Raw genomic sequence first — 27497 nt, forward strand, 5'->3', positions numbered from 1 at the left:
TTGTATCAATAAATGGGGATCACATGGGAACACCACCACTGATTTCGGAAATTAAGGGGCCACGGTGACTGGAGAACGTGTTGGGAAGGTCATGATGCATAAGTCACTGGGCACAGACCCTCACAAACGACATCTTCTTGTGATACCCAATGAAGATCCCAGTCTGGCACCAAAATACGAAGACATTAGGGTATGTGCACATGATGCAGATTTTCCGCAGCAAAATCCACATGTATTACATGTAACATTAGATGCAGATTTGTGGTGAATTTCATCTTCTGCGTCGCAAAGGCTAAAATCCGCAGAAAGAATTCACATCCTGCGGATTCCAGAGTCCGCACCACCGCTTATGCACGGGGAGTATAGATGAGATTTTAAAAGCTCATCTACGTATCTGGTCTTGTATTTTGCTGTGGATTTTCCGCATGTAAATCTGCATTGAGAATCCGCACCAGATATGCATGGTGTGCATTCATCCTAAGGAAACACACTTATTACTGAGATTGTTGATATTTTTCGTCAATTTTGGTTCTCAAGTCCTCAGACAGTTCTCTTCTCCTCTTTCTGTTCTCCATGCTTAATGTGGCATACAAAATGCAAAGATTGAGTCAACTTCTTCCTTTTTTATCTGGTTTCAGCAGTGATTTTCATATTGCCCACACCTGTTGCTTGCCACAGGTGAGTTTTAACGAGCATCACATGCTTGAAATAAAGTTGTTTACCCAAAATTTTGGAAAGGTGCGAACAATTTTGACGGGCTCATTTTTTGGGTTTTGTGTGAAATTATGTCCAATTTGCCTTTTTTTCAGTTTTTTTTGTGTTGTTCCAATACACACAAAGGAAATAGACCTGTGTATAACAAAAAGTGTAACTGCAATAATTTTCTTGGAGAAATGCTTCATTTTCTGAAACAATTTCAACACTTTCGACCATGACTGTATCAATGACTCCAGAAGCTCAGGCTGCCCCCCGCCTCCATCCCATTTTTTTGCATTTTCTGATTGGCTTCTGAGTATAAACACAACCCTTGCTCGAAACAAACAAAGTCTGTGCATATAGAGTTGGCATACAGTATAAAATCAGGATAAACTGCAAGGTACAAAGTCACCAGTGCAAACTTAAAGGAGACCTGTCACCTGTCATAAATATGTAATATTTTACCTGGTGTAAATGCCGCTGTTCTCCTGAATCCGGCGTTGTTTTTCTTTTGTTCCTGCGCCTCTCCGATCCTGAGATACGGCCTCCTCTTCCCTGTATATAAATTTAGACTTTTTAGCCATCTGGGAGTGGTCCTCTAGAACACGCCCACAGAGAAGAGTTGAGGAGTACACCCACTTGGCTAAAGTGGAATAGAAATAGGAGGTCATATCTCTGGAACAGAGAGGCGCAGGAAAAAAAGAAAAACATTGCCGGATTCTGGAGAACAGCGGCATTTACACCGGGTAAAAACATGACATATTTATGGCAAATGACCCGTCCCCTTTAACGTGCGAATATTTGTACCTGGATGTGCTTGGCTTCATTTTAATCTTTGTTTAAGAAACCCTATTTACGGAGCGCAGGAAGAGAGCGGCCTTACGAGGCATTTGTTTCACAAACTTGAGACAGATGTATACACAGTTAGGAAATTCTTTCTCCATGTGGCGCAGGGAGATGACCTCATGAGCACATTTATTACACGGCGGTGTCACAACACGTCTTATTCTCCCCAGGAGTGTTATGGTAAGCCTGGCACCCCTTAATCGGATACCCCTATATGATTTACAGTAGCAGGCGGGACGAACGTCTTCTTTTAATCTGTTAACCGTCTTTGTGCCAGACTAGGTGCGGAGCGGTCTGTCAGACTGTCTCTGTGGGGGGAGTTAATAAGTCAAACATATCCCAATAAGAACTGGCGTCCCCCGTACAAGAATTCGTTCTGGAGACGGTGCCACTTCAAACCATTTAAATACGGCACCGGGGGGAGACGGGTGAGAATTCCTCCGACTGTCTCCATAGGAATCGGGCCTATAATGTGGCCTATACGCCACTTAATGAGGCCGGGCTGCCCGTCTAGGGGCCCTGCCTGCCGCTGCAGAATCTACCAGGCTGCCACTTATAAGCCATCACCCTGGTGGCCCTGGCTGCGGATCAGCACTATATAAAGCGCCCAATAATGCAGGTTTACATTGACCATGCTAATTGTAGAGGCCATACCCCGTCTGGGGAACAGGTGGCACGTAATCTGGCTAATTGCGGTATATTTTTGTGCTCAGATTGCCTTTCTATGGCCGTCCTTTGCAGTAGAGCTCAGATAATTCTCCCTCTCAGACACTGGCCGCTGTCTTGCTGTATAGCCGGCTATTTCCTGCAGCCCTCCCTTCCCTCGTGGCCAGTACAAGTTCATGCTAAATATGGCTACTTTCGATCTCCAGGGTGAAACTTGAACCTCGGCACCAGGCTGACTGGAATCGGCACAGGGTCGGGGTTACGAGGACCACACATTCCCAGTGTATACACCCCCCGGTCCAGCTCCTAGCTCTCCGGGCCTCCTCACTACCTCCAAGGGCTTTTTCCATTACAATAGGTAATTCAATAGCTGAAGTATATGTGTGTATACAGTATATATATATATTTATATATAATGTCGTATTCCGTTCACGACGCAGGACCGTGGAGTATATGGCAGAAAATGGTTGTCAGGCCTCGTTACAAGGCCCCATGTCACTAGTAGTATACAGAATATACAGGAGAGCAGGCATGGTGTTATGTCGTGTATTACTCTGCAGGATCGGAAGTTTTCTATACTTTGTGGTTTAGTTTTTTATATTTTCGCGCTCTCCGCTTGCTGTCAGTGAATGGGTGTATCCCAGATTTACATCCAGGTGTCAGAACCTTCCCCAATCATGTCTGACCAATGTCCAAATCTGGTTACAGGAGGGGGCCCTGATACGCTAACAGGAATACCTCCGATCACTGACAGGAAGCAGGGAGCTTAAAAATCATGGTTAGTCTGCTCTTCATTTTCCCCATGACAACACTTACTGTTGTGTTCTCCAGCAGATCACTTACCCCTTCACTACTGTAGATCACCAGGAATGCTTTCACTAGCCCTCACTGCTCTAAGACCACCAGGGATCTTTACATCAACCATTTCAATGCTCTGGACCACCAGGGATGTTGATATGAACCTCTTCAGCATCCCATCCCGTGGATATGGTGATTATTAAAAGTATGTGTGAAGTCACTCACCTGACATAACTGCCCTGTTAATATGGAGAATAATTCTTGGAGGAAAGGATGACAACCCCATTTGTCGATCACAATTGACACAAACTAGGAAGAGGAACTACAGATCCCAGTGATCTGCGTGAGAATCAATAAGGATAGGATCGATGTTTGCAGGATTCATACATATACAAACAAATATATACACTATGCTTAGTAAAAAATGTAATAAAATAATTTTACATGTGAAGATCATGGAGATCAAATATCTATCAGTAACATGTAGAAGTCTCAGCAGTCAGTGAGCAGAAGGGAAGATGTGGGGTAATAATGGGATGGAGGGGGCCGTTATAGGTGTTTCTATGGTGATAGGAGCTGCCGGAGCGGCTGATTAACATACGACCAGGCTGCTGGGAACATACATGGAAGCCGGAGTCTGACCCCATACGAGATGGTAAATAACCCTCATTAGCGTCTCTTCCTACACGCCTCCAGGACGGCAATCCTTTATAAGGAAGCAGAATATGCTGATAAATATATATTTCCTCTGGCACAGCAGTAATCCTCCCTTTTAACTCTATGCACAACCAGCCCTTGGTCAGAAGAAGAAAATACAATGAGAAATATATAGACTCCCGCCAACGCTCAGGCATTTTTGGCCTAGAGGTAGCTGTAGGTCATTCTTAGAAGCAAACATTACCTTCAGGAGTGGCCTAAAATTAACCGTCCCCATCCATTTATCCAAAAAATAAGTACACATTATTCCGCCTTGTGTAGGGGCGTAAATCTGCTCTGAAATCTGATGTCAGGCTCCGCTCCCCAGAACTCGCCCTCCACGTAACACTCGAGATCACACTCGAGATCACACTCGAGATCACACTCGAGATCACACTCGAGATCACACTCGAGATCACACTCTAGATCAGTTTTGACTGAAGAGCGCTCTTCAAAGTGCTTGTTCCGGAGTTTAAAGACAAATAAGAAGCAGCAAAATTCCTAATTTTTAGATTGTTTTTGTTTTTGTTTTTTTAAAAGGTACGTACATCCCTCAATTACCTGTCAGTCCAGCTACAGCAATTGTCACACCCATGCTATAAGTTATAGATACTGCATGAAGGAACCATACTGCATTCTACAATTCAACTTGAGTGCCCAATATACAATACAGTGCCAGTATACAATAGAGTGCTCAATGTGCAAGACTGCCCAATATACAATGGAGTGCTCAATGTAAAGACTGCCCAATATACAATAGAATATCCAATATACAATAGAGTGCTCAATGTACAAGAGTGCCCAATATACAATAGTGTCCAATATACAATAGAGTGCTTAGCATACAATAGTGCTCAGTAAGTAATAATGCCCAATATAATATACAATAGAATGCACAATATACAATAGAGTGCTCAATGTACAAGACTGACAAATATAAAATAGAGTGCCCAATATACAATAGAGTGCCAAGTATACAATAGAGTGCTCAATGTGCAAGACTGACAAATATAAAATAGAGTGCCCAATATACAATAGAGTGCTCAATGTGCAAGACTGCCCAATATACAATAGAGTGCCCAATATACAATAGAGTGCAAGTATACAATAGAGTGCCCAGCATACAAGGGTGCCCAATATGATATACAATAGAATGGTCACTCTATCGTGTATTGGGCATTTTATTTTATATTATATTGGGCACATTTGTATGCTGGGCACTCTATTGTATATTGGGCAGTCTTGTACACTGGGCACTCTTTTATATTTGGCAGTCTTCTACATTGAGCACTCTATCGTGTATTGGGCAATGTACAAGAGTGCCCTATATACAATAGAGTGCCCAGTATACAAAGTGCCCATTATACAATAGAGTGCTCTGCATACAAGTAAGCCCAGTATACAATAGTGCCAAATATAATATACAATAGAATGCCCTATATACAATAGCATGCCAAATGTACAAGAGTGCCCAAGGTACAATGGAGGGTCCAGCATACAAGAGTGCCCAATGTAATCTACAATAGAATGCCCAATATACAATAGAGTGGCCAATATACCATAGAGTGCCCAACATATAAGAATGTCCAATATACAATAGAGTGCTTAGTACATCAGAATGCATAACACACAATATAGAGTCCAGTACACAATAGAGTGCTGAGTGCACAATAGAGAATCCAGTACACAATAGCATGCCCAGCACACAAAAGAGTGCCTAGTACACAATAGAGTGCCCAGCACACAATTGAGTGCCTAGTACACAATAGAGTGCCCAGCATACAAAAGAGTGCCTAGTACACAATGGAGTGCCCAGTACACAATAGAGTGCCTAGTACACAATAGAGTGCCCAGTACATAATAGCGCTGAGTGCACAATAGAGAATCCAGTATACGTATACAATAGAGTGCCTAGTACACAATAGAGTGCCTAGTACACAATAGAGTGCCTAGTACACAATAGAGTGCCCAGCACACAATAGATTGCCCAGTCTTGCAGATTGTAAGCAAAAAAGTGTTTGCGTGTAGGTCACTATATAGAAGAATAGAGCTATTTGGATGCTGATCTTCGATGCATATCTGAGTGGAAGTATAGTCATGTTCTCCGCACTAAGCGGATATAAATGTAATTACTATGCAAATTGAGTTGATTAATGTTCAGTGGTGTTAAATGGTGGTCAAAACTGTGACCCATAATCTAATGAATAATGTGTCTTATTATGATGGGATGTCATCAATATTATGGCGCCAAGAGAAACAGAGAATCATTTCAAGTCCCCAATGAAGACTCAGCCTTGGCTATAATAATTGGGAAACCATTAGGAAAGTTCACAGCAGATTACATATATGGGGTAAAAAGGGAAATTACTGTGCCAAGACTTGGAAAAATGTCGAGAAGTTCTCCAAGAAAGAACATCACATGGGCTCATCACAAACTTCTGATGTCTTGGGGAAGACTGTGGGTGCTATAGATGCTGCCCTGGTAGGCCCCTTCCCACTTCCCCGCATGAGTAGTGGATTTCCTTCCCTACAGCCATACTGTACCACTCTGGTTACCACTTGCAGATCCTCCATATCGCAACCTGGTGGCCAAGGACCTATTTTATGACTCTCTAGAACAAATGGTCCGTCTGTGAATTGCCCTAAAGGCTCAGTAGTTAGTGTGGCCTTGTCTATGTGTCTTCTCACTCCCAAGATTTTTGGTGACGCTCCTTTCCCCAAACCATTGACCTGTCCAAGTCTAAGTTCTGATGAAGAACTAAAGTCGTCAATGGTCATCCACAGCTACAAGTCATCAGCAGTTCTAGTCTCATGAACATTTTGGTAGCCCTCCTCGTGATTGTCGTGCCAGCAGCTGATAGGGTCATTATGTGGTTATGTCCTTCCCAATCACTTTGCTTTCTGAATTTTCATTATCACATTGACATCCACCTTCTCGATATCTTGTGGACTAATCAGCAATATTCATGATGATCCAAGGCCATTGCACAATCATCATAACCGGCTCCACCAACCTTGTCATCCTCATCACACAGAGCCGAAGTCCGGACACCATGGGTAAATACTGCCTGTGTCTCACACTGATCCTCGACTCTTTCATAGAGTTATTTCAGCTTTCTACATAAAAAGAAAACTACACATTTCTACTGAGCTTCAAAAGTGAAATATCTTGGTAGGAAGAACGGCTTCAAAGAGAAAGTTCTCCAAAAGGTCTCCAAGGCAGACTGTAGTCCCGTTCCTCCTGCGATCGTCTCTCTTTTTGGCTATGCGCACAATATAAATGGTGTAAAATTGTAAATTTCTCTTTGGCTCAGTGACTTACATGCACATGGCTTCCTGACAAGACAAAGCAGACAGCCACCTAGGGCAACATTTTGTGATGGGGCACAATATGGGTCTGAAGAGGTGTGACAGGAAATAATGAAATGAATGTCATCTGTCCATCCGATAGCCATCATGCTGAACTTCAGGGACGGAGAGGGGCAAGGCTACTAACTTCATATAAAGTAGTGGGAAAGTTCGTTTTTACTACATTTGATTGCTTTTTTTAAAGCCAGAAGAATTGTGCATGCAGCTCTGAAGTACAATACAGGCTGTAATCATCATCAGTACAAGATAAGTAATGCATGTACAGCGACTCCTCCAGCAGACTAGTGAGTGCAGCTCTGGATCAGCTGCTGCTCAGTGTGCTGATTACGGGTGTGGTGGCTGCCGGTCCTGCTGTGAGCTCCTGATCTCTCTGAGAACCAACACCTCTCCACCTGGGGACCTGCTCTCTCTCTTGCCCAGGGAGGGAGCGGGTTTCTGGGATGAGTGATGGAGCCAAGTCCCAGGCTTCTGCTTCCCGAACCAGGCCAGCGGGGGGCAGGAGAAACCAGCAACCGGCCTGCACATCGGAGGACCCGGGGGTGAGACGCTCCACCAGGAGTCGCAGCAATGTGGCTCCTACTCCCCTTGGGACTGTGGAGACTCCCAAAAGCCGCAAGGCTTCCAGCATGGAGGAAAAGCCTGACAATGGCGAGCATGATGGCGCTCCTTCCGGAGGAAAGCTGAGTGCTCACGGAGGTGAGGCCGACCTCACTGAGGGGGGTTGGGCGCTGCAGGGACCCCGGGAGTCTGTGTCCACCTATGCCTCCCGGGTCATGATCCACCTCCGTGAGTATGAAGATACAAGTAAGCTGGTCAGGAGACTTCGGGAGGAGCTGCGCTGCACAAGCGCAAAAGCTGCGGGGGCCTCCAAACAGAGGAAGGCTAAACTCCAGGCTGAGGTAAAGAGGCTGACCAGCGAGGTTCACCTGCTGGAACTTAGGAAAGCCAACATCAGGGAACAGAGTGGTCCATTCAAAGAAAAACTTATAAATGAAGACCGCTTCAGAGAAATGGCTGATACCAGAGAGCAAAGGCAGATGGGGCTGTAGCCTGAGAGCCAGGTGGATGATGAGAGTGATGATGACCAGCAGGAAGCCTCACCTGGCAGCCTGCAAAGTCACCCGCAGGCCACGTGCAGCGAGCTCCCTGCAGGACAGGCGGCAATGGCATCTGGTCGCAGTTCTGCCGGCTCTGGGGAGGACAGTGACAGCAGCGGCCAGGGAGGGGCGCTAATGGCAGAAATAAAGCTCCTGGAGTCCCCAGTGTGCCTCCACAACTTCCATCTTGGTGACGATCTACCAGAAGAGGCACCTGGGGGCCACAAAAAGGCAAAGAAGACCAAGCCAAAGCTGCAGGAAGCGGTAAGCTATGTCTATGCCCCCCTCCCTGTACCCCCTGAGTCGGCGGCAGGCTCAGCTCGCTGTATAAGCCCCGTTGCCCAGCCCGGGTTCTGCTGTGGATCCGGTGCAAAGGCGCGGGGAGATTACAGAGCGTGGTAGTGAGGCGCAGAGCTCCGTCTCTGCTTATAGTAGCGGGGACGCAGCAGGAGGTGCATCAGCCGAGAGGCTGGACAGTGAGGGCGGCCCGGCGGCGGGCGTTCCGTCAGGCCACAATGCTGTGGTGCGCTCCTCAGTGGGAGGGGGGAGCGGCCCGGTGTCGAGGGCAGCTCCGGTAGCCTCGGCGCCTCTGAATGCTGTTGCCGCTGATCACTTAGTTGAGGAGCGGCGGCAGTGTGAGGGGGCTGTCGGGGCTGAGCGTTCCAGTCCTCCCATCAAAGTGCTATTCTGTGTTGGCGCCGCAGGTCAGGAAGATCCTGATGCTAGAGATCAGCGGCGCCTCACAGCGGCTAAAGATCAGCGGCGCATCACTACAAATTCAAAACAGTGGAAATTACCGACTGATGATGTGGAGGGGACACACAAGACCAGGGGTGAGGTCGCCTCCAGTTCTATGGAGGCGACTGAGCCCCTTGTGCCTGATGCGGAGGTCAAAAGGTCATCCACCATTGTCACTGGTCCAGCAGGAATGAATGTGGTGGTGGGTGTGAATGAGGCCAATTCATTGCCTAGTGGTGTTGTTGTTGGTTTGGTGGAGGGTGAGATGGAGGTGGGTAATAGTGATGCTGTTGGGGCTAATGTAGTCACTGGTCCGGTTGCCCCCCCGGGGGTGGCAACGCCTGTCCAGAGTTATGCCAGTGTCACCTCCGGTGCAAATAGGGCATCCTCCTCGTCTCCGGACTTTGGGGACGGCATGTTGCAACGGCACCTTCTGGAGACTCTAAAGAAGGGTGAGAGATCACTAATGGTAGAGGGTCGAGAGGTTGATCTATCCTTCTGGATAGAGAGGCATGGCCTCGGGGCCTTCCGAGAGCAAAAAGGGGGGGATACGGTGTGGTCCCTCCCAACAGCCCGGCCAGGCAGTGTGCGTAGGAATGTGGTCCGTCTTCGGTGGAGGGGCAGTGATGCATGTCCTCCAAGGTCTAAGGTTGTGGAGCTCCTGCTGAGGATGGGCTTCAAGGCGATTGACATCTACGCCTTGATACATCCCTATTCCACGCCTGAGTTTGATGTCAGCTTTGTTCGGCCGGAGGGGCTTGAGCTCTTCTGGACGAATTATGAATTGGCAAAAAATGAGCCCGGTTGGCGAGACTTGCCGTTCAAGCAGTCTCTCGCCAAAACCAGATCAAGAAAGTGACCATGATGACTCGTAACGAGTCGCTTTCTTGTTATGACATCTTGACGTGGCTTGGTCGGTATGGAGAAGTGGTGGAGATGCCAAAGAAAAACCGCGACGAGTTTGGTATCTGGTCAGGGGCCTGGACGTTTATGGTAAAACTTAAGCGTTCAGGTGGTACGATTGCCCACATTCCATCATCTGCCTTCCTGGGTAGGGATCGTATCCTGGTCTTCTACCAGGGGCAACCGAAGCTCTGTCACAGGTGCGGCGACCCCACAGACTTCAGTGCAAACTGCACTGTGCAGAAATGCGCGTTGTGCGGGGGTGTCGGCCATCTTGCCGCCTCTTGTGTGGAGATTAGGTGCCACCTGTGTGGTGAGTTAGGTCACCCATTCAGCCGTTGTCCTCGCTCCTTCGCTAATGCAGTCGAGACCCCGGTGGGAGAAAACCGTGAGGCTGATTCTGCTGGGGAGGGGACTAGCAGGGGTGGGGGAGCTGAGGGGCCAGGGAAGAAAAGCAATAAAAAGACGCCTGCCCAGCTGAGGCGTCTAGACAAGCGCAGACAGGAGAGGGAGCGAGGCGAGCCACAGATACTGGGGTGGCCCCTGTCCTGGATGCCAGTGTTGCTGCTGAGGCCCCGAGGGATGATGAGTTGGATGAGGAGGTCAGGAGGATCCACAGGGAGGAAACTGCCTCTTCCTCAGAATCCTCCCATTATGAAAGTATGGATGAGGATAATAAGCGGTGGCTAGAGAACAAGCGTGAGCGCGCCACCAAAAAGAAGAGAAAGAAGGGAGATAAAACATCTTCTCCCGCTCTGACCAAGGTACCTAAGGAAGGTAAAACTGACTCCCCTCTGGTTGGTCTTTCTAACCGGTTCCAAGCCCTTGATAACATGTCTTCCTCGGAAGAGGAGGCTGAGGGTGAGGTTCCGGCTTCGGCGGAGCTTACAGGGGGCGCAGAGTCTCCTTCTCCTGGGGATGCAAGGTCCTTGGGGGGAGGAACTGGCCCAGAGTCCGGAGACGAGGACGAAAAAAGAAGGAAAAATGTGGGAATGGACACGTCTGTATCATTGAAGAGGAGGAAGGATTCCTTCTCTGAGGCAGAGGATAAGGGGAGTGGGAAGAAGAAAGCCATCTAACTCAATCACCAATGATGGCGGTACCCACTCCGTTGACGCTGGCGTCCATTAATGTCACCAGCATTAAGTCAAATACGGCTAGATTTGCGGCCTTTGATTTTCTCAGCCGGGTTGAAGCTGACATTTTCTTTTTGCAAGAGACAAGGCTGCCAAATATGGCAGAGGTGTTTATAGCTAAGAGGGAGTGGAGACTCGGGCCCTCCTATTGGTCTCTTGCGGCCGAGCCGTATAGCGGAGTGGCGGTCCTTTTTACCGCATCGGTAGAATGCCGACAGGTTATTGAGTTAGAAATGGGGAGGTGCCTGATATTAGATGTCCTCATGAAGGGACAGGAGCTTTGGCTCATTAACATCTATGGTCCCCAATCTAAGTGGGACCGGAAGTGTCTCTTTATGAGGATCAAGCCCGACCTTTTTACGAGTCGACAGGTCGTTTTTGGAGGGGACTTCAACACTGTCACGAGGCCCCGGGATAGAGGAGGTTCCAGAGACAAGCTGACCCTTACTGGATCTTTGTAGTAGTAAGTCAGAGTGGTGGGAGATGTTCAAGAAAAGGGTGGCGAGATTCTTCCGCCAGCTCTCGAGCCTCGGGAGCCAGGACAGGTACCGCCTGTATCAGGGACTGAGGAGGAAACTCGAGCATCTTGTCTCAACTGGAGGTAGCCGCGAGGAGATCTCCAGAGTAAAATCTTTGCTAATGAGGTGTCAGTATGATACACACGCATCTTTGGTTTTTGAGAGGGATTACGGGAAGTACCGCTCGCCCGACCCTTACAGAAACTGCAAGATGTCAGTGAATAGTAAAGTTGTTACAGGACTGGTTGACTCTGTGGGTTCCCTGAAAAGATCCAGATCAGGGATCCTGGAGGTCGTCAGATCCTTCTACTCGCACCTCTTGGGGAAGAGGGATCTGGATTGGGATGAGATGTCGGCATTTCTGGCAGAAGCCGTCCCCGAACCAGGGGTAGACCCCTCTCTTGGCGCTTGGACAGAGATGATCAGGGAAGAGGAAGTTAAGTTGGCGATTGAAGGACTTGACCTAAAGAAATCTCCCGGTCCAGACGGCTTAACATCTGAATTCTATAAGACCTTTAAGGACGCCTTGGTTCCCCTCTTGACTGAGGTATTCAATTAGTGTCTTTCCTCGGGCACTCTGCCAAAGTCAATGAGGAGGTCTGCCCTGATCATCTTGTCAAAGGGTAAGGACCCATTTTGCATTGAGAATTGGCGTCCCATAGCGCTTCTCAATGCAGACAGGAAGGTTTTGGCAAAGGTGCTGTTTAATCGGCTGGTGAAATTTGTGCCCCGACTCCTTTTGGGAGCCCAGCATTGCTCTGTTCCAGGCCGCAGTGCAATTAGTGCTGTACTCTGTGTCTAAGAGGCGGTGGAGCAGGGTAGGGCTGGCCACTGGAAGGGGTACATGCTGCCATTGGACCAGGCAAAAGCTTTTGATCGGGTTAACCATGAGTACCTCTGGTCTGTCCTTCTGAGGTATGGCCAGCCGGGGGGGGTTGTTGATTGGCTTAAGACCTTGTACGCTGGGGCAGAGAGTTTCCCGCTTGTGAACGGTTGGATTGGCAGCTCTTTTGAGGTTGGGTGTGGTGTTCGCCAGGGTTGTCCCTTGAGCCCGCTGCTGTACGTGTTTGCGATTGACCCGCTTCTTAGGAGGGTGGAGCGTGGACCGTTGGCTGGGATCGGGATGGACCAGGCAGCACCGGAGGCCACTCTTGAGAGTGGTGGCATATGCCGATGACGTCACCGTTTTTGTTTCCTCTGATTGGGAGGCAGAATGGCTGATGTCAGAGGTAAATCGCTACTCGGAGGCATCCGGGTCCAAGATCAACTGGGATAAGTGTGAGAGTCTCTGGTTGGGAGGAGGAGATCCTGGTTTTGAACTCCCGGACACCCTTCCAGGACCCAAAGTCTCTGCAAAAGTTCTTGGCATCGAATTTGGCCAGGGGGATTACCCCAAACAAAATTGGGACAGCAGGCTAGAGATCGCCACTCAGAAGGTGAACCAATGGAAGGGTTGGTCTTTGACCCTAAGGGAAAGGGTAAACCTGGTCAAAACTTACCTGCTCCCTTTGCTGATCTATCTGGGCAGTGTGTGCATCTTGTCAGAGCCTCTCTGGACTGGGGTCTACAGTTTGCTCTTCCAACTGTTATGGGGGAATAGACTGAACCTGGTCAAGAGGGAGGTTACTTACCGTAAGAGGAGACTAGGAGGGTTGGGTATGGTCAACCCTGTGGTATTCCTTGTGAATACCTTCATTAAGATCAATATTGCAAACCTCTGGAAAGAGAGGGCTCCTCCGTGGGTATTCTCCTGTAGGGGATGGTTTCAGCCTTTCTTCCAGGAATGGGAGACAGGAGAGCAAGTGAAGGATCTACGCACACCGCATGGACATCTCCCGGCTTACGCTACCGTGGTTCTGAAGGTAATTTGCCGGTGGGCTCTGGGAATGTGGGAGGTCAGGACTCTGCCAAGGAAGCTCCTTGACAAAAGGGTTCTGTTGACCCATTTTCAGAGGCCTCTGGCGCTCAGGGATTGCTCAAGTCGGGATCTTGGGGTGGGTCTGCATCTTTTGAATTCTATCAGGATCCCCTCGAAGTTTTGGGACTTGGCTTGGCGCTGCTTCCATGGGAAACTGTGTGTGAGGGACAATCTGAAGTGTAGGAGCTCTGAGGACAGGACTGTCCTCGGGAGCATTGTGGTACCATGCTTGAAAGCATGGACCACTTCCTGCTTCATTGTCCCTTTAACACAGAGGTGTACAACAGGGTGGGCGCCTCCATTGGCTGGCCCCGGCTGGCCGGTCTCTCTCATGAGGAATGGGCCTATGGAGCATTCGGGGACCTGGGTGGTCGGGACCGCTGCACCTTATTTCTAGTTAGCGCAGTGGTTAGGTATCACACGTGGAATGCACGGTGCTTAGTATCGACGCAGCGGAAAATCCTCCCAGTGGACGATGTGTTTAGGACCATACTCGGTGACCTGGTGAAGGTGTGTTCTCTGGAGTATGAGAGACTGGGTACAAGGAGGGCTGCTCTCCTCTGGAGGGGCTTTTCTTTTAGTGTGCCCTAGTCTGGTCATCTCCTCTCCTGGTGGTGGGCTGCTGCTGACACCATAGATTTTTGTTTTGTTTTGATCAGTAGACAGTGATGTAGGGCTGCAGGCGCCGAACTTGGGCTTTGTCAGTTGTGGTTATTGTATTGTGTGTTATTCTATTGTTTCTTTCTGTATATATTGTATATATGGGTTTGGGTGTAGGTGTTAGGTTGGGTGGTGGGAAAAGGGGGGAGGTGGGTTCATCTTGAGGGACACTGGTTATTTGGGGGAAAAACTGGCACTGCCTGATCTGGCCTATGGACGTTGGATATAGGCATGAGACGCAGGACCAGCTCTCAGGTCAGTGCCGGGGTTGGGACTGGTGGGCTTGAGTGTGGGGTATTTTGTTTTGTTTTGTATATATTTGTATAGTTAGTATTTATTTTATTAAAAAAAAAAGTGTATATATTAGTTTGTATATAATTTTGTCAGCTATGGTTTATTTTACTGTTATTATTTGTTTGGTAACCGGACCAGATGTCACAGTGTCAGTTCTTATTATTCTGTATATATGTATAATATGTGTGTGAGGAGAGAGGGAGCGGCTGGACCAGTTCATTACATTGTTTATTTTGTGGTTGTTAATTTTGTTATGTTTTTCATTTTTATAATAAAAAGATCTACAGGATGTAACTCAGGATCAGTACAGGATCAGTAATGTAATGTATGTACACAGTGACTGCACCAGCAGAATAGTGAGTGCAGCTCTGGAGTATCATACAGGATGTAACTCAGGATCAGTACAGGATCAGTAATGTAATGTATGTACACAGTGACTGCACCAGCAGAATAGTGAGTGCAGCTCTGGAGTATAATACAGGATGTAACTCAGGATCAGTACAGGATCAGTAATGTAATGTATGTACACAGTGACTGCACCAGCAGAATAGTGAGTGCAGCTCTGGAGTATAATACAGGATGTAACTCAGAATCAGTACAGGATCAGTAATGTAATGTATGTACACAGTGACTGCACCAGCAGAATAGTGAGTGCAGCTCTGGAGTATCATACAGGATGTAACTCAGGATCAGTACAGGATCAGTAATGTAATGTATGTACACAGTGACTGCACCAGCAGAATAGTGAGTGCAGCTCTGGAGTATAATACAGGATGTAACTCAGGATCAGTAATGTAATGTATGTACACAGTGACTGCACCAGCAGAATAGTGAGTGCAGCTCTGGAGTATAATACAGGAGGTAACTCAGGATCAGTACAGGATCAGTAATGTAATGTATGTACACAGTGACTGCACCAGCAGAATAGTGAGTGCAGCTCTGGAGTATCATACAGGATGTAACTCAGGATCAGTACAGGATCAGTAATGTAATGTATGTACACAGTGACTGCACCAGCAGAATAGTGAGTGCAGCTCTGGAGTATAATACAGGATGTAACTCAGGATCAGTAATGTAATGTATGTACACAGTGACTGCACCAGCAGAATAGTGAGTGCAGCTCTGGAGTATAATACAGGATGTAACTCAGGATCAGTAATGTAATGTATGTACACAGTGACTGCACCAGCAGAATAGTGAGTGCAGCTCTGGAGTATAATACAGGATGTAACTCAGGATCAGTAATGTAATGTATGTACACAGTGACTGCACCAGCAGAATAGTGAGTGCAGCTGTGGAGTATAATACAGGATGTAACTCAGGATCAGTAATGTAATGTATGTACACAGTGACTGCACCAGCAGAATAGTGAGTGCAGCTCTGGAGTATAATACAGGATGTAACTCAGGATCAGTAATGTAATGTATGTACACAGTGACTGCACCAGCAGAATAGTGAGTGCAGCTCTGGAGTATAATACAGGATGTAACTCAGGATCAGTAATGTAATGTATGTACACAGTGACTGCACCAGCAGAATAGTGAGTGCAGCTCTGGAGTATAATACAGGATGTAACTCAGGATCAGTAATGTAATGTATGTACACAGTGACTGCACCAGCAGAATAGTGAGTGCAGCTCTGGAGTATAATACAGGATGTAACTCAGGATCAGTAATGTAATGTATGTACACAGTGACTGCACCAGCAGAATAGTGAGTGCAGCTCTGGAGTATCATACAGGATGTAACTCAGGATCAGTAATGTAATGTATGTACACAGTGACTGCACCAGCAGAATAGTGAGTGCAGCTCTGGAGTATAATACAGGATGTAACTCAGGATCAGTAATGTAATGTATGTACACAGTGACTGCACCAGCAGAATAGTGAGTGCAGCTCTGGAGTATCATACAGGATGTAACTCAGGATCAGTACAGGATCAGTAATGTAATGTATGTACACAGTGACTGCACCAGCAGAATAGTGAGTGCAGCTCTGGAGTATAATACAGGATGTAACTCAGGATCAGTAATGTAATGTATGTACACAGTGACTGCACCAGCAGAATAGTGAGTGCAGCTCTGGAGTATAATACAGGATGTAACTCAGGATCAGTAATGTAATGTATGTACACAGTGACTGCACCAGCAGAATAGTGAGTGCAGCTCTGGAGTATAATACAGGATGTAACTCAGGATCAGTACAGGATCAGTAATGTAATGTATGTACACAGTGACTGCACCAGCAGAATAGTGAGTGCAGCTCTGGAGTATAATACAGGATGTAACTCAGGATCAGTAATGTAATGTATGTGCAATATAACAACTTAACATGTACATTTTTACTGTCACATGTTGTTACTTTATAAAGGTGTGTGTCTCCTATACGGAGCTTATTCTTTGGGGCTTCCCTTCGGCTTCTTCTCCCTGTGGTGTACGGACTTTCTATACACAGAACATTTTCCATTTCACAGCAATTAGCAATACGATAAAAATAACTCCATACACTGTTCCTATAGAAGATAGATAAGCACCCAGACTATTTTAAACCCCCGACAGCCCAAAATATCTGTCCCCTAAAAGCTCCAAATATTTGCCAGACATCCGCCAATCATGGTGCAGATTATCCTGCCACATTCCCGGAGCGCCGTCCTCTGATGTCCGCACCTACAGCGGGCGACTGTTCACCTCGTCTATGGCTGGAGCCGCTGCGGAGATCATATACAATCTGCTTTATCCTGACTATATTTAGCGGCTGTCACACAAAGCGCACTGTGATAAAAAAGGGATAAAAATGCAAAACTGGATTAGATGCAAAAAGTGCGGAAGAGACAATGCTGCATGCATGGATATGCTGGGAATTGTAGTCCCACAAGCTCCAGGCCGCCACTTTGCAGTGGTCATTATACACAGCTGTTTACAGAGTGTGTGGTCACCGGCCGCTGTGCAATGATGAGGGTGGTACTGCACGGACTTGGTGTAGAGAACATCCTTGTCCTGGGGAAAGTAATGCCATCCACAACTGCAAGGTTTACAGCGTGCTGAGGGGAGGATGAGCCATGAGCGCCCCCTACTGCCCTGCTGTGAAAATGAATGCAATACAACAGTATATGAAGTGTAGTGATGCCCATCTCCTGTATACCTGTGGCACAACAGTCACTCTCCAGTGTAAGCGAATGGACATGACCGTGGAAAAAGGGTAGAACTTGGTGCTGGTGCATACGGCGGTATTAATCTTCAGCGCGCTTGTACCTGATATTTTAGGGGCGAATTATGGCAATTCACGCTGTATAAGGGCGTATTCACACTGCATTTGTGCATGTGCCTAATGTATCCATAGAATGGCACCTTTCCTTGGACGCATTACTTGGCACTATTCTGTATTGATCCTGAGTTAAATACTTCATTACCTCCAGAGCACCACTCATAATTCTGCTGGTCATCGGTAGAACCGGTAAACAATCTTTCTTATCCTTAGATATACACTTGTCAGCTTAGTTTAATGTCTATAAAATAACAGACAAGTTAATTTTTACTACATCAGATTGCTTTGCTCTGAAGCCAGCAGAATAGTGCACGCAGCTCTGAAGTACAATACAGGCTACGAGTGCAGTGGAGATATTCTCCTCTGTAATTTGTAAATCTTGCAGAATTTGATTCCAGATAATTATATTACGTTTATTTATAGAGATTTGTGGAGAAGTATAAGCTCAGGTAGCCAGACAGCACTGATGGGCACCTAACCTGGTTTTAATGAAGGGGTTGAACATCGACTATAAACACTTTATATATTTTCAGTGTAATTAATCATCCTTCGTCTGTATTCAGCTCTTTAGGTTACAAGCCTTAGATCCTGTATGGAGTAGAGTATGCCTGATGATGGGAAGACATTTGTACAGCCACATGATGCTAAATCGGAGAATTAAAGGGGTTGTCCAGGGTTAAATAAAGCATATATATATATATATATATATATATATATATATATATATATATATATATATATATATACAACCCATGGACAAAAGAGGTGCAGGCCCTTCTTTCTGATCTCATGGAGACGCTTTGTGTTCTCTGCCATGAAGGAGAACCTGGGACATTAATGTCCATCCATCTTCTACATACCTTATGTCCATACAGCCATGACACCCTGGTGGGCAGCCATACTGGGCACACTACCTGCTTTTCCCCCAGTCGCAGCACATCCAGCTCTTCATCTTCCTCAGTAAAGTCCTGCTGATGTCTGTGCCGCACCATGAAACCACCAACTGCACATAGCAGACTTGTGAGGACACGTACCACCATAGACTTCCACCGCGATGAAGAACTCTTGTTTGTGCAATATTTTAGCTTTGTGCTTCAGGCATGTTGTGGGCATAGGTGGTTCAACCAGTGCAAACATAGCTAAAGTGTAAAGGGATTGACTGAATAGGTGATAACTTACTGAACGGCAGAGATCCGACACCGATCACCAGAAGGGGGCACTTTTGGCATGGAGTGGCAGTGGTCATGCTCAACCACCATTTGGCTTTTTCCATCAGCCCCATAGAGAATGAATGGGGCTTCCGACGTGCTACGTCAGTTCATACATGGATAAACATTTACCCCCTTGGAGATAAATTCCCTATTCTGTTGATCAGTTCAGGTCCCAGCGCTTGGACCCACACCGATCAGTAAATTATCCTATGGATAAGTGAAAGCCCACCATACACATACAGTGGTGGCCAAAAGTATTGGCACCCCTGCAATTCTGTCAGATAATACTCAGTTTCTTCCTGAATATGATTGCAATCACAAATTCTTTGATATTATTATCTACATTTAATTTGCTTGCAAGGAAAAAACACAAAAGAGAATGAAGCAAAAATCAAATCATTGATCATTTCACACAAAACTCCAAAAATGGGCCAGACAAAAGTATTGGCACCCTCAGCCTAATACTTGGTTGCACAACTTTTAGCCAAAATAACTGCGAACAACCGCTTCCGGTAACCATCAATGAGTTTCTTACAATGCTCTGCTGGAATTGTAGACCATTCTTCTTTGGCAAACTGCTCCAGGTCCCTGATATTTGAAGGGTGCCTTCTCCAAACTGCCATTTTGAGATCTCTCCACAGGTGTTCTATGGGATTTAGGTCTGGACTCATTGCTGGCCACCTTAGAAGTCTCCAGTGCTTTCTCTCAAACCATTTTATAGTGCTTTTGGAAGCGTGTTTTGGGTCATTGTCCTGCTGGAAGACCCATGACCTCTGAGGGAGACCCAGCTTTCTCACACTGGGCCCTACATTATGCTGCAAAATTTGTTGGTAGTCTTCAGACTTCATAATGTCATGCACACGGTCAAGCAGTCCAGTGCCAGAGGCAGCAAAGCAACCCCAAAACATCAGGGAGCCTCCGCCATGTTTGACTGTAGGGACCGTGTTCTTTTCTTTGAATGCCTCTTTTTTTTTCCTGTACACTCTATGTTGATGCATTTTCCCAAAAAGCTCTACTTTTGTCTCATCTGACCAGAAAACATTCTTTCAAAACGTTTTAGGCTTTCTCAGGTAAGTTTTGGCAAACTCCAGCCTGGCTTTTTTATGTCTCGGGGTAAGAAGTGGGGTCTTCCTGTGTATCCTACCATACAGTCCCTTTTCATTCAGACGCCGACGGATAGTACGGGTTGACACTGTTGCACCCTCGGACTGCAGGGCAGCTTGAACTTGTTTGGATGTTAGTCGAGGTTCTTTATCCACCATCTGCACAATCTTGCGTTGAAATCTCTCGTCAATTTTTCTTTTCCGTCCACATTTAGGGAGGTTAGCCACAGTGCCATGGGCTTTAAACTTCTTGATGACACTGCGCACGGAAGACACAGGAACATTCAGGTCTTTGGAGATGGACTTGTAGCCTTGAGATTGCTCATGCTTCCTCACAATTTGGTTTCTCAAGTCCTCAGACAGTTCTTTGGTCTTCTTTCTTTTCTCCATGCTCAATGTGGTACACACAAGGACACAGGACAGAGGTTGAGTCAACTTTAATCCATGGTAACTGGCTGCAAGTGTGATTTAGTTATTGCCAACACCTGTTAGGTGCCACAGGTAAGTTACAGGTGCTGTTAATTAGACGAATTAGAGAAGCATCACATGATTTTTCAAACAGTGCCAATACTTTTGTCCTCCCCCTTTTTTAGGTTTGGTGTGGAATTGTATCCAATTTGGCTTTAGGACAATTCTTTTTGTGTTTTTTCATTGAAGACAAATTAAATGAAGAGAATAATACCAAAGAATTTGTGATTGCAATCATTTTCAGGAAGAAACTGAGTATTATCTGACAGAATTGCAGGGGTGCCAATACTTTTGGCCACCACTGTAAGACTAATGTCAGCCCAATGTGACTGCCCGGAGATGAGACAATCCGGCGACGGCGCTCTCGTAGAGAATACAGGAGCACCCGGCCGAACGAGTACTAGAGTTACCCGTGAAAACATGGATATCACTCGTACAAGAAAAACTGACTTGTGAATGAGGCCGAACAGAGATAATGAGAACTACAGCGGTAAAAGAGGCCACAATAACTACAACTTTGGGCCGGGCATGAGTTCTGGAGTCATGATGAATATAAACCCAGGTTCGGAAATCACGAATATACACACAGGTTTAAGAGTCATAACCAAAATATTCACAGGTTTGGGGTCATGACGGAAGTAATGGATCCATCTTATAATGGGGCCTTCAGGATTCAGTTTTCAATGCCAGATGTAAATTCTCCTTCTCTAACCAATAAAGAACAGAAGCTTAATGGTAAATCTCTTCACATTTGCTTTAGTTCTTTGCGTTTCGTTGCTCTTTGACAGAGGGAATAGTGAAGCGAGAGCTGGATGTACAGATATTTGCCTTAACCTTGGCACAAGTCCTGCAGTACGGGCTGCACCAGGCCTCCGACCCGATAAACTCTACAAAAAAGTGGCGTACATGACTGTTTTACATTTTCCTTGACAATGAATGACATGAAATGATAATAATGAAGCAAATTGTGTTTTTTTCTTGCAGATTTGGTTATGGCCCCTTCAAAAAAAAGGTGCGAAAAATTGTTTAAAACAAATCCAATTTGGCCCATTTTGTGTGCTCCTCTTTTTGCTTTGTAAATCTTCACTTTCTCTAGGGTGATTTTTGTCACTTTTTCTGCAGTAAATACTATGGGTTCAGGCTGAACGCCTTGTTTATGAGCCCTTATACTACCTGCCATTGCTTTCTGCCAGCGACAGATTCTCCAATATGGCATGCACCCTGTTGGAAACATCTGGTGCGCTGTCCATACTCTATGCCAATAATGGTAACTTACCCCAGTTATACCCCATTTCCTTCATATTGGAACAACTTATAACAAAATTCAGGAGAATATTACTTAAAGGTGATTTGTTTTGTTAAATGCACTACATTTAGGCCTCATTCAGACATCAGGATTTTCCACGTATGAGAAAAGTGGACAGATAATTCTGATCAGAGTGTGGTCCAAGTGTCTCAGATGTCAACCGAGTGCGGTCCAATTTTTTCGTGGACCCGTACGTGTGCATTGCCGATTTTGATCCGACGCTCGAAATAAAATCGAAAAAGTCTCTGGTATTTACCGAGGACCACTCAGTCAGAGGATAAAAATGAGGCGCAGACCCATAGAATATCATAGGTACGAGTGCTGTCTGTTAAAACCACTCGTATGGTAAAATCAGACGTCTGAATGATCCCTTATACTCGCCCTCATCCATCCCCTGCTGATCTCGTTCCCTCACCCATCTGGCCTCAAGTTTATAGGTTTCATACTCGACACGCCAGAAGTTGCCGAAAATGTCTGCTTAGCCAATTACTGGATGATGAGGGCATGGTGAAGCAGTGGTTAGCACCGCAGCCTTGCAGCGCTGGGGTCCTGGGTTCAAATCCCACCAAGGACAACATCTGCAAGGAGTTTGTATGTTCTCCCCGTGTTTGCGTGGGTTTCCTCCGGGTTCTCCGGTTTCCGCCCACTCTCCAAAGACATACTGATAGAGAATGTAGATTGTGAGCCCCGATGGGGACAGCGACGATAATGTATGTAAAGCGCTGCGGAATATGTTAGCGCTATATAAAAATAAAGATTATTATTATTATTATTATCACGGCAGCCAATAATTGGCCAAGCAGACATTTCCATAGAGAAGGGCAGAGACAAGCGGGAACTGGGTAAGTGCTAGAACGGGATCCGCAGTGGATCGGTGATGGTGACTATCCATTCTTTCATTATTTTAAGGCAGTCAGAGATATGTCACGAAAAATAAATCAATAAATAACCCCTTTAAATTTCACTTTATCGGACATTAAAGGCGTCCTTCGACCAATCACAGTGGACCTCTGACAGCGGTGGAGAACTGATTTATGGCTTTTTGATTAGAGTCCATATCTCCGACCATCCAGAATATCCGCAGATTTTCAACAACAAGAACATTTTAACATGGCCGCGTAATGTGTACTCAGCTCCGCCGCAAGCCATGAAACCTAATACAGGAAACCCAAAGTATGAATTTCGCGTTGGTATCCTGCCTCTAAGAGCAGATCTAATGACTCCAATAAACATGATTTCTATTTTGTGAGACAGAATCTCAATAAGATATTAACGAGGCACCAGGAAAAGAAACCACGAACTTGACAGACTTCATTTATTTCCCACCACCACAGGCCCACATAGGTTTCCCAGAATGGGTGGGAAAAGCCCTACTGTTTATCTGCCTCCCAGTCCCGATTCCATCCACCCTCTGAGTGTTCCCGGCCAAGTCTCTGCGTTCGCCTCTTGGCTTGTGAGCCCACCACGAAGTACTTTCACACACACACCGCAGTCCACAAAAACATGGGCCCCGGCCAAGAACCCGAGCGCTTGTACAACAACTCCCAGATAGCATTACTCTCTAAAGCAACGAGACTCCAGGGTCATTAGGAAGAGATTGGAGAAAGGAGGGCGAGGGAAGCCGGCATGGGGAATGTGCCAGACGTTGGCATCTTTTAACATGAAGAATGTAATCACTTGGCCACAGGCCGGAAACACGACGTAAGCAAATGTGTATATCTGTAATAAATTATAGTCACGACACAAATCATTATCCGGCTGCAGCGTTAGACATGGATTATGGGATAGTCCACAATGAGGAAAAACTGAAACACAATATTACATTTACTCAGTCTTATTATTATACTACATTGTCTATGACCCCCCCGATATTGTCCACCTTCGAAACTCAAATAAAATCCCTTCTACGGATACCACCTGTATGACACTCTAGAGCTGCACTCACTATTCTGCTGGTGCAGTCACTGTGTACATACATTACATTACTGATCCTGAGTTACATCCTGTATTATCCTCCAGAGAAGCAATCACTATTCTGCTGGTGCAGTCACTGTGTACATACATTACATTACTGATCCTGAGTTACATCCTGTATTATATTCCAGAGCAGCAATCACTATCCTGCTGGTGCAGTCACTGTGTACATACATTACATTACTGATCCTGAGTTACATCCTGTATTATACTCCAGAGCAGCAATCACTATTCTGCTGGTGCAGTCACTGTGTACATACATTACATTACTGATCCTGAGTTACATCCTGTATTATACTCCAGAGCTGCACTCACTATTCTGCTGGTGCAGTCACTGTGTACATACATTACATTACTGATCCTGAGTTACATCCTATATTATACTCCAGAGCTGCACTCACTATTCTGCGGGTGCAGTCACTGTGTACATACATTACATTACTGATCCTGAGTTACATCATGTATTATACCCCAGAGCTGCACTCACTATTCTGCTGGTGCAGTCACTGTGCACATACATTACATTACTGATCCTGAGTTACATCATGTATTATACCCCAGAGCTGCACTCACTATTCTGCTGGTGCAGTCACTGTGTACATACATTACATTACTGATCCTGAGTTACATCCTGTATTATTCCCCAGAGCTGCACTCACTATTCTGCTGGTGCAGTCACTGTGTACATACATTACATTACTGATCCTGAGTTACATCCTGTATTATACTCCAGAGCAGCAATCACTATTCTGCTGGTGCAGTCACCGTGTACATACATTACATTACTGATCCTGAGTTACATCCTGTATTATACTCCAGAGCTGCACTCACTATTCTGCTGGTGGGGTCTCTGTGTACATACATTACATTACTGATCCTGAGTTACATCCTGTATTATACTCCAGAGCTGCACTCACTATTCTGCTGGTGCAGTCACTGTGTACATACATTACATTACTGATCCTGAGTTACATCCTGTATTATACTCCAGAGCTGCACTCACTATTCTGCTGGTGCAGTCACTGTGTACATACATTACATTACTGATACGGAGTTACATCCTGTAGATCTTTTTATTATAAAAATGAAAAACATAACAATAATAATAACAGAAACATAACAAAATTAATAACCAGAAAATAAACAATGTAATGAACTGCTCCAGCCGCTCCCTCTCTCCTCACACACATATTATACATATATACACAATAATAACTACCTACACCATGACATCTGGTCCGGTTACCAAACAAATAATAACAATAACCGACAAATTATATAGAAACTAATAAATACATTCTTTTTTTTTTTTTTTTTTTTATAAATAAGATAAATACTAACTATACAAATATATACAAGACAAAACAAAACACCCCACACTCGAGACCCCCAGTCCCTCCCCGGCACTGACCTGAGAGCTGGTCCTGCGCCTCATGCCTCAGTCCATGTCCAACGTCCATAGGCCAGATCAGGCAGTGCCAGTTATTCACCCAAATAACCAGTGTCCCACAAGATGAACCCACCTCCCCCCTTTTCCCACCACCCAACCTAACACCTACACCCAAACCCATATATACAATATATACAGAAACAAACAATACAATAACACACAATACAATAACCACAACTGACAAAGCCCAAGTTCGGTGCCTGCAGCCCTACATCACTGTCTACTGATCAAAACAAAAATCTATGGTGTCAGCAGCAGCCCACCACCAGGAGAGGAGATGACCAGACTAGGGCACACTAAAACAAAAGCCCCTCCAGAGGAGAGCGGCCCTCCGTGTACCCAGTCTCTCATACTCCAGAGAACGCACCTTCACCAGGTCACCGAGTATGGTCCTAAACACATCATCCACTGGGAGGATTTTCCGTTGCTTCGATACTAAGCACCGTGCGTTCCACGTGTGATACCTAACCACTGCGCTAACTAGAAAAAAGGTGCAGCGGTCCCGACCACCCAGGTCCCCGAATGCTCCATAGGCCCATTCCGCATAAGAGAGACCGGCCAGCCGGGGCCAGCCAATGGAGGCGCCCACCCTGTTGTACAACTCTGTGTTAAAGGGACAACGAAGCAGGAAGTGGTCCATGCTTTCAAGCATGGTGCCACAATGCTCCCGAGGACAGTTCCTGTCCTCAGAGCTCCTACACTTCAGATTGTCCCTCACACACAGTTTCCCATGGAAGCAACGCCAAGCCAAGTCCCAAACCTTCGAGGGGATCCTGATAGAATTCAAAAGATGCAGACCCACCCCAAGATCCCGACTTGGGCAATCCCTGAGCGCCAGAGGCCTCTGAAAATGGGTCAACAGAACCCTTTTGTCAAGGAGCTTCCTTGGCAGAATCCTGACCTCCCACATTCCCAGACCCCACCGGCGAATTACCTTCAGAACCACGGTAGCGTAAGCCGGGAGATGTCCATGCGGTGTGCGGAGATCCGTCACTTGCCCTCCTGTCTCCCATTCCTGGAAGAAAGGCTGAAACCATCCCCTACAGGAGAATACCCATGGAGGAGCCCTCTCTTTCCAGAGGTTTGGAATATTGATCTTAATGAAGGTATTCACAAGGAATACCACAGGGTTGACCATACCCCACCCCTCCTAGTCTCCTCGTACGGTAAGTAACCTCCCTCTTGACCAGGTTCAGTCTATTCCCCCATAACAGTTGGAAGAACAAACTGTAGACCCGAGAGGCTCCGGCAAGATGCACACACTGCCCAGATAGATCAGCAAAGGGAGCAGGTAAGTTTTGATCAGGTTTACCCTTTCCCTTAGGGTCAAAGACCAACCCTTCCATTGGTTCACCTTCTGAGTGGCCATCTCTAGCCTGCTGTCCCAATTTTATTTGGGGTAATCCCCCTGGCCAAATTCGATGCCAAGAACTTTTGCAGAGACTTTGGGTTCTGGAAGGGTGTCCGAGAGATCAAAACCAGGATCTCCTCCTCCCAGCCAGAGACTCTCACACTTATCCCGGTTGATCTTAGACCCGGATGCCTCCGAGTAGCGATTTACCTCTGACATCAGCCATTCTGCCTCCCCATCAGAGGAAACAAAAATGGTGACGTCATCGGCATACGCCACCACTCTCAGAGTGGCTTCCGGTGCAGCCCGGTCCATCCCGATCCCAGCTAACGGTCCACGCTCTACCCTCCTAAGAAGTGGGTCAATCGCAAACACGTACAGTAGCGGGCTCAAGGGACAACCCTGGCGAACACCACACCCAACCTCAAAAGAGCTGCCAATCCAACTGTTTACAAGCGGGAAACTCTCTGCCCCAGCGTACAAGGTCTTAAGCCAATCAACGAACCCCCCCGGCAGGCCATACCTCAGAAGGACAGACCAGAGGTACTCATGATTAACCCGATCAAACGCTTTTGCCTGGTCCAATAACAGCATGTACCCCTTCCAGTGACCAGCCCTACCCAGCTCCACCGCCTCTCGGACACAGAGTACAGCACTAATTGTACTGCGGCCCGGAACAGAGCAATGCTGGGCCCCCGAAAGGAGCTGGGGTGCAAATTTCACCAGCCGATTAAACAGCACCTTTTCCAAAACCTTCCTGTCTGCATTGAGAAGCGCTATGGGACGCCAATTCTCAATGCAAGATGGGTCCTTACCCTTTGACAAGATGATCAGGGCAGACCTCCTCATTGACTTTGGCAGAGTGCCTGAGGAAAGACACTCATTGAATACCTCAGTCAAGAGGGGAACCAAGGCGTCCTTAAAGGTCTTATAGAATTCAGATGTTAAGCCATCTGGACCGGGAGATTTCTTTAGGGCAAGCCCTTCAATCGCCAACTTAACTTCCTCTTCCCTGATCATCTCTGTCAAAACACCAA

At 46.4% G+C, this 27497-nt stretch overlaps 1 protein-coding gene and 1 long non-coding RNA gene across 11 annotated transcripts in view; one reads left to right on the forward strand and one right to left on the reverse strand.

Moving 5' to 3' along the window:
- Window positions 1-27497, reverse strand: part of LOC141162277 (ankyrin repeat and fibronectin type-III domain-containing protein 1-like) — a 305183-nt gene that overhangs the window by 50024 nt on the left and 227662 nt on the right. The window contains exon 1 of one of the 10 annotated variants that reach the window (XM_073648222.1): window positions 18512-18654. The exons of 8 other annotated variants lie outside the window; for them this stretch is intronic. In XM_073648222.1, the coding sequence (XP_073504323.1) occupies window positions 18512-18549 (38 nt within the window). In that variant the 5' untranslated portion in view covers window positions 18550-18654. Of the gene's footprint in view, window positions 1-18457; window positions 18655-27497 lie in introns of those variants that run through there. One more of the 10 variants, XM_073648223.1, reaches the window with a different exon arrangement.
- Window positions 1-27497, forward strand: part of LOC141162278 (uncharacterized) — an 81814-nt gene that overhangs the window by 27214 nt on the left and 27103 nt on the right. The window lies entirely within an intron of this gene.

Source organism: Phyllobates terribilis, unplaced genomic scaffold, assembly GCF_046119375.1.
Source record: "Phyllobates terribilis strain yellow unplaced genomic scaffold, ASM4611937v1 Scaffold_9__5_contigs__length_417890890, whole genome shotgun sequence".
Lineage (NCBI taxonomy): Eukaryota > Metazoa > Chordata > Amphibia > Anura > Dendrobatidae > Phyllobates > Phyllobates terribilis.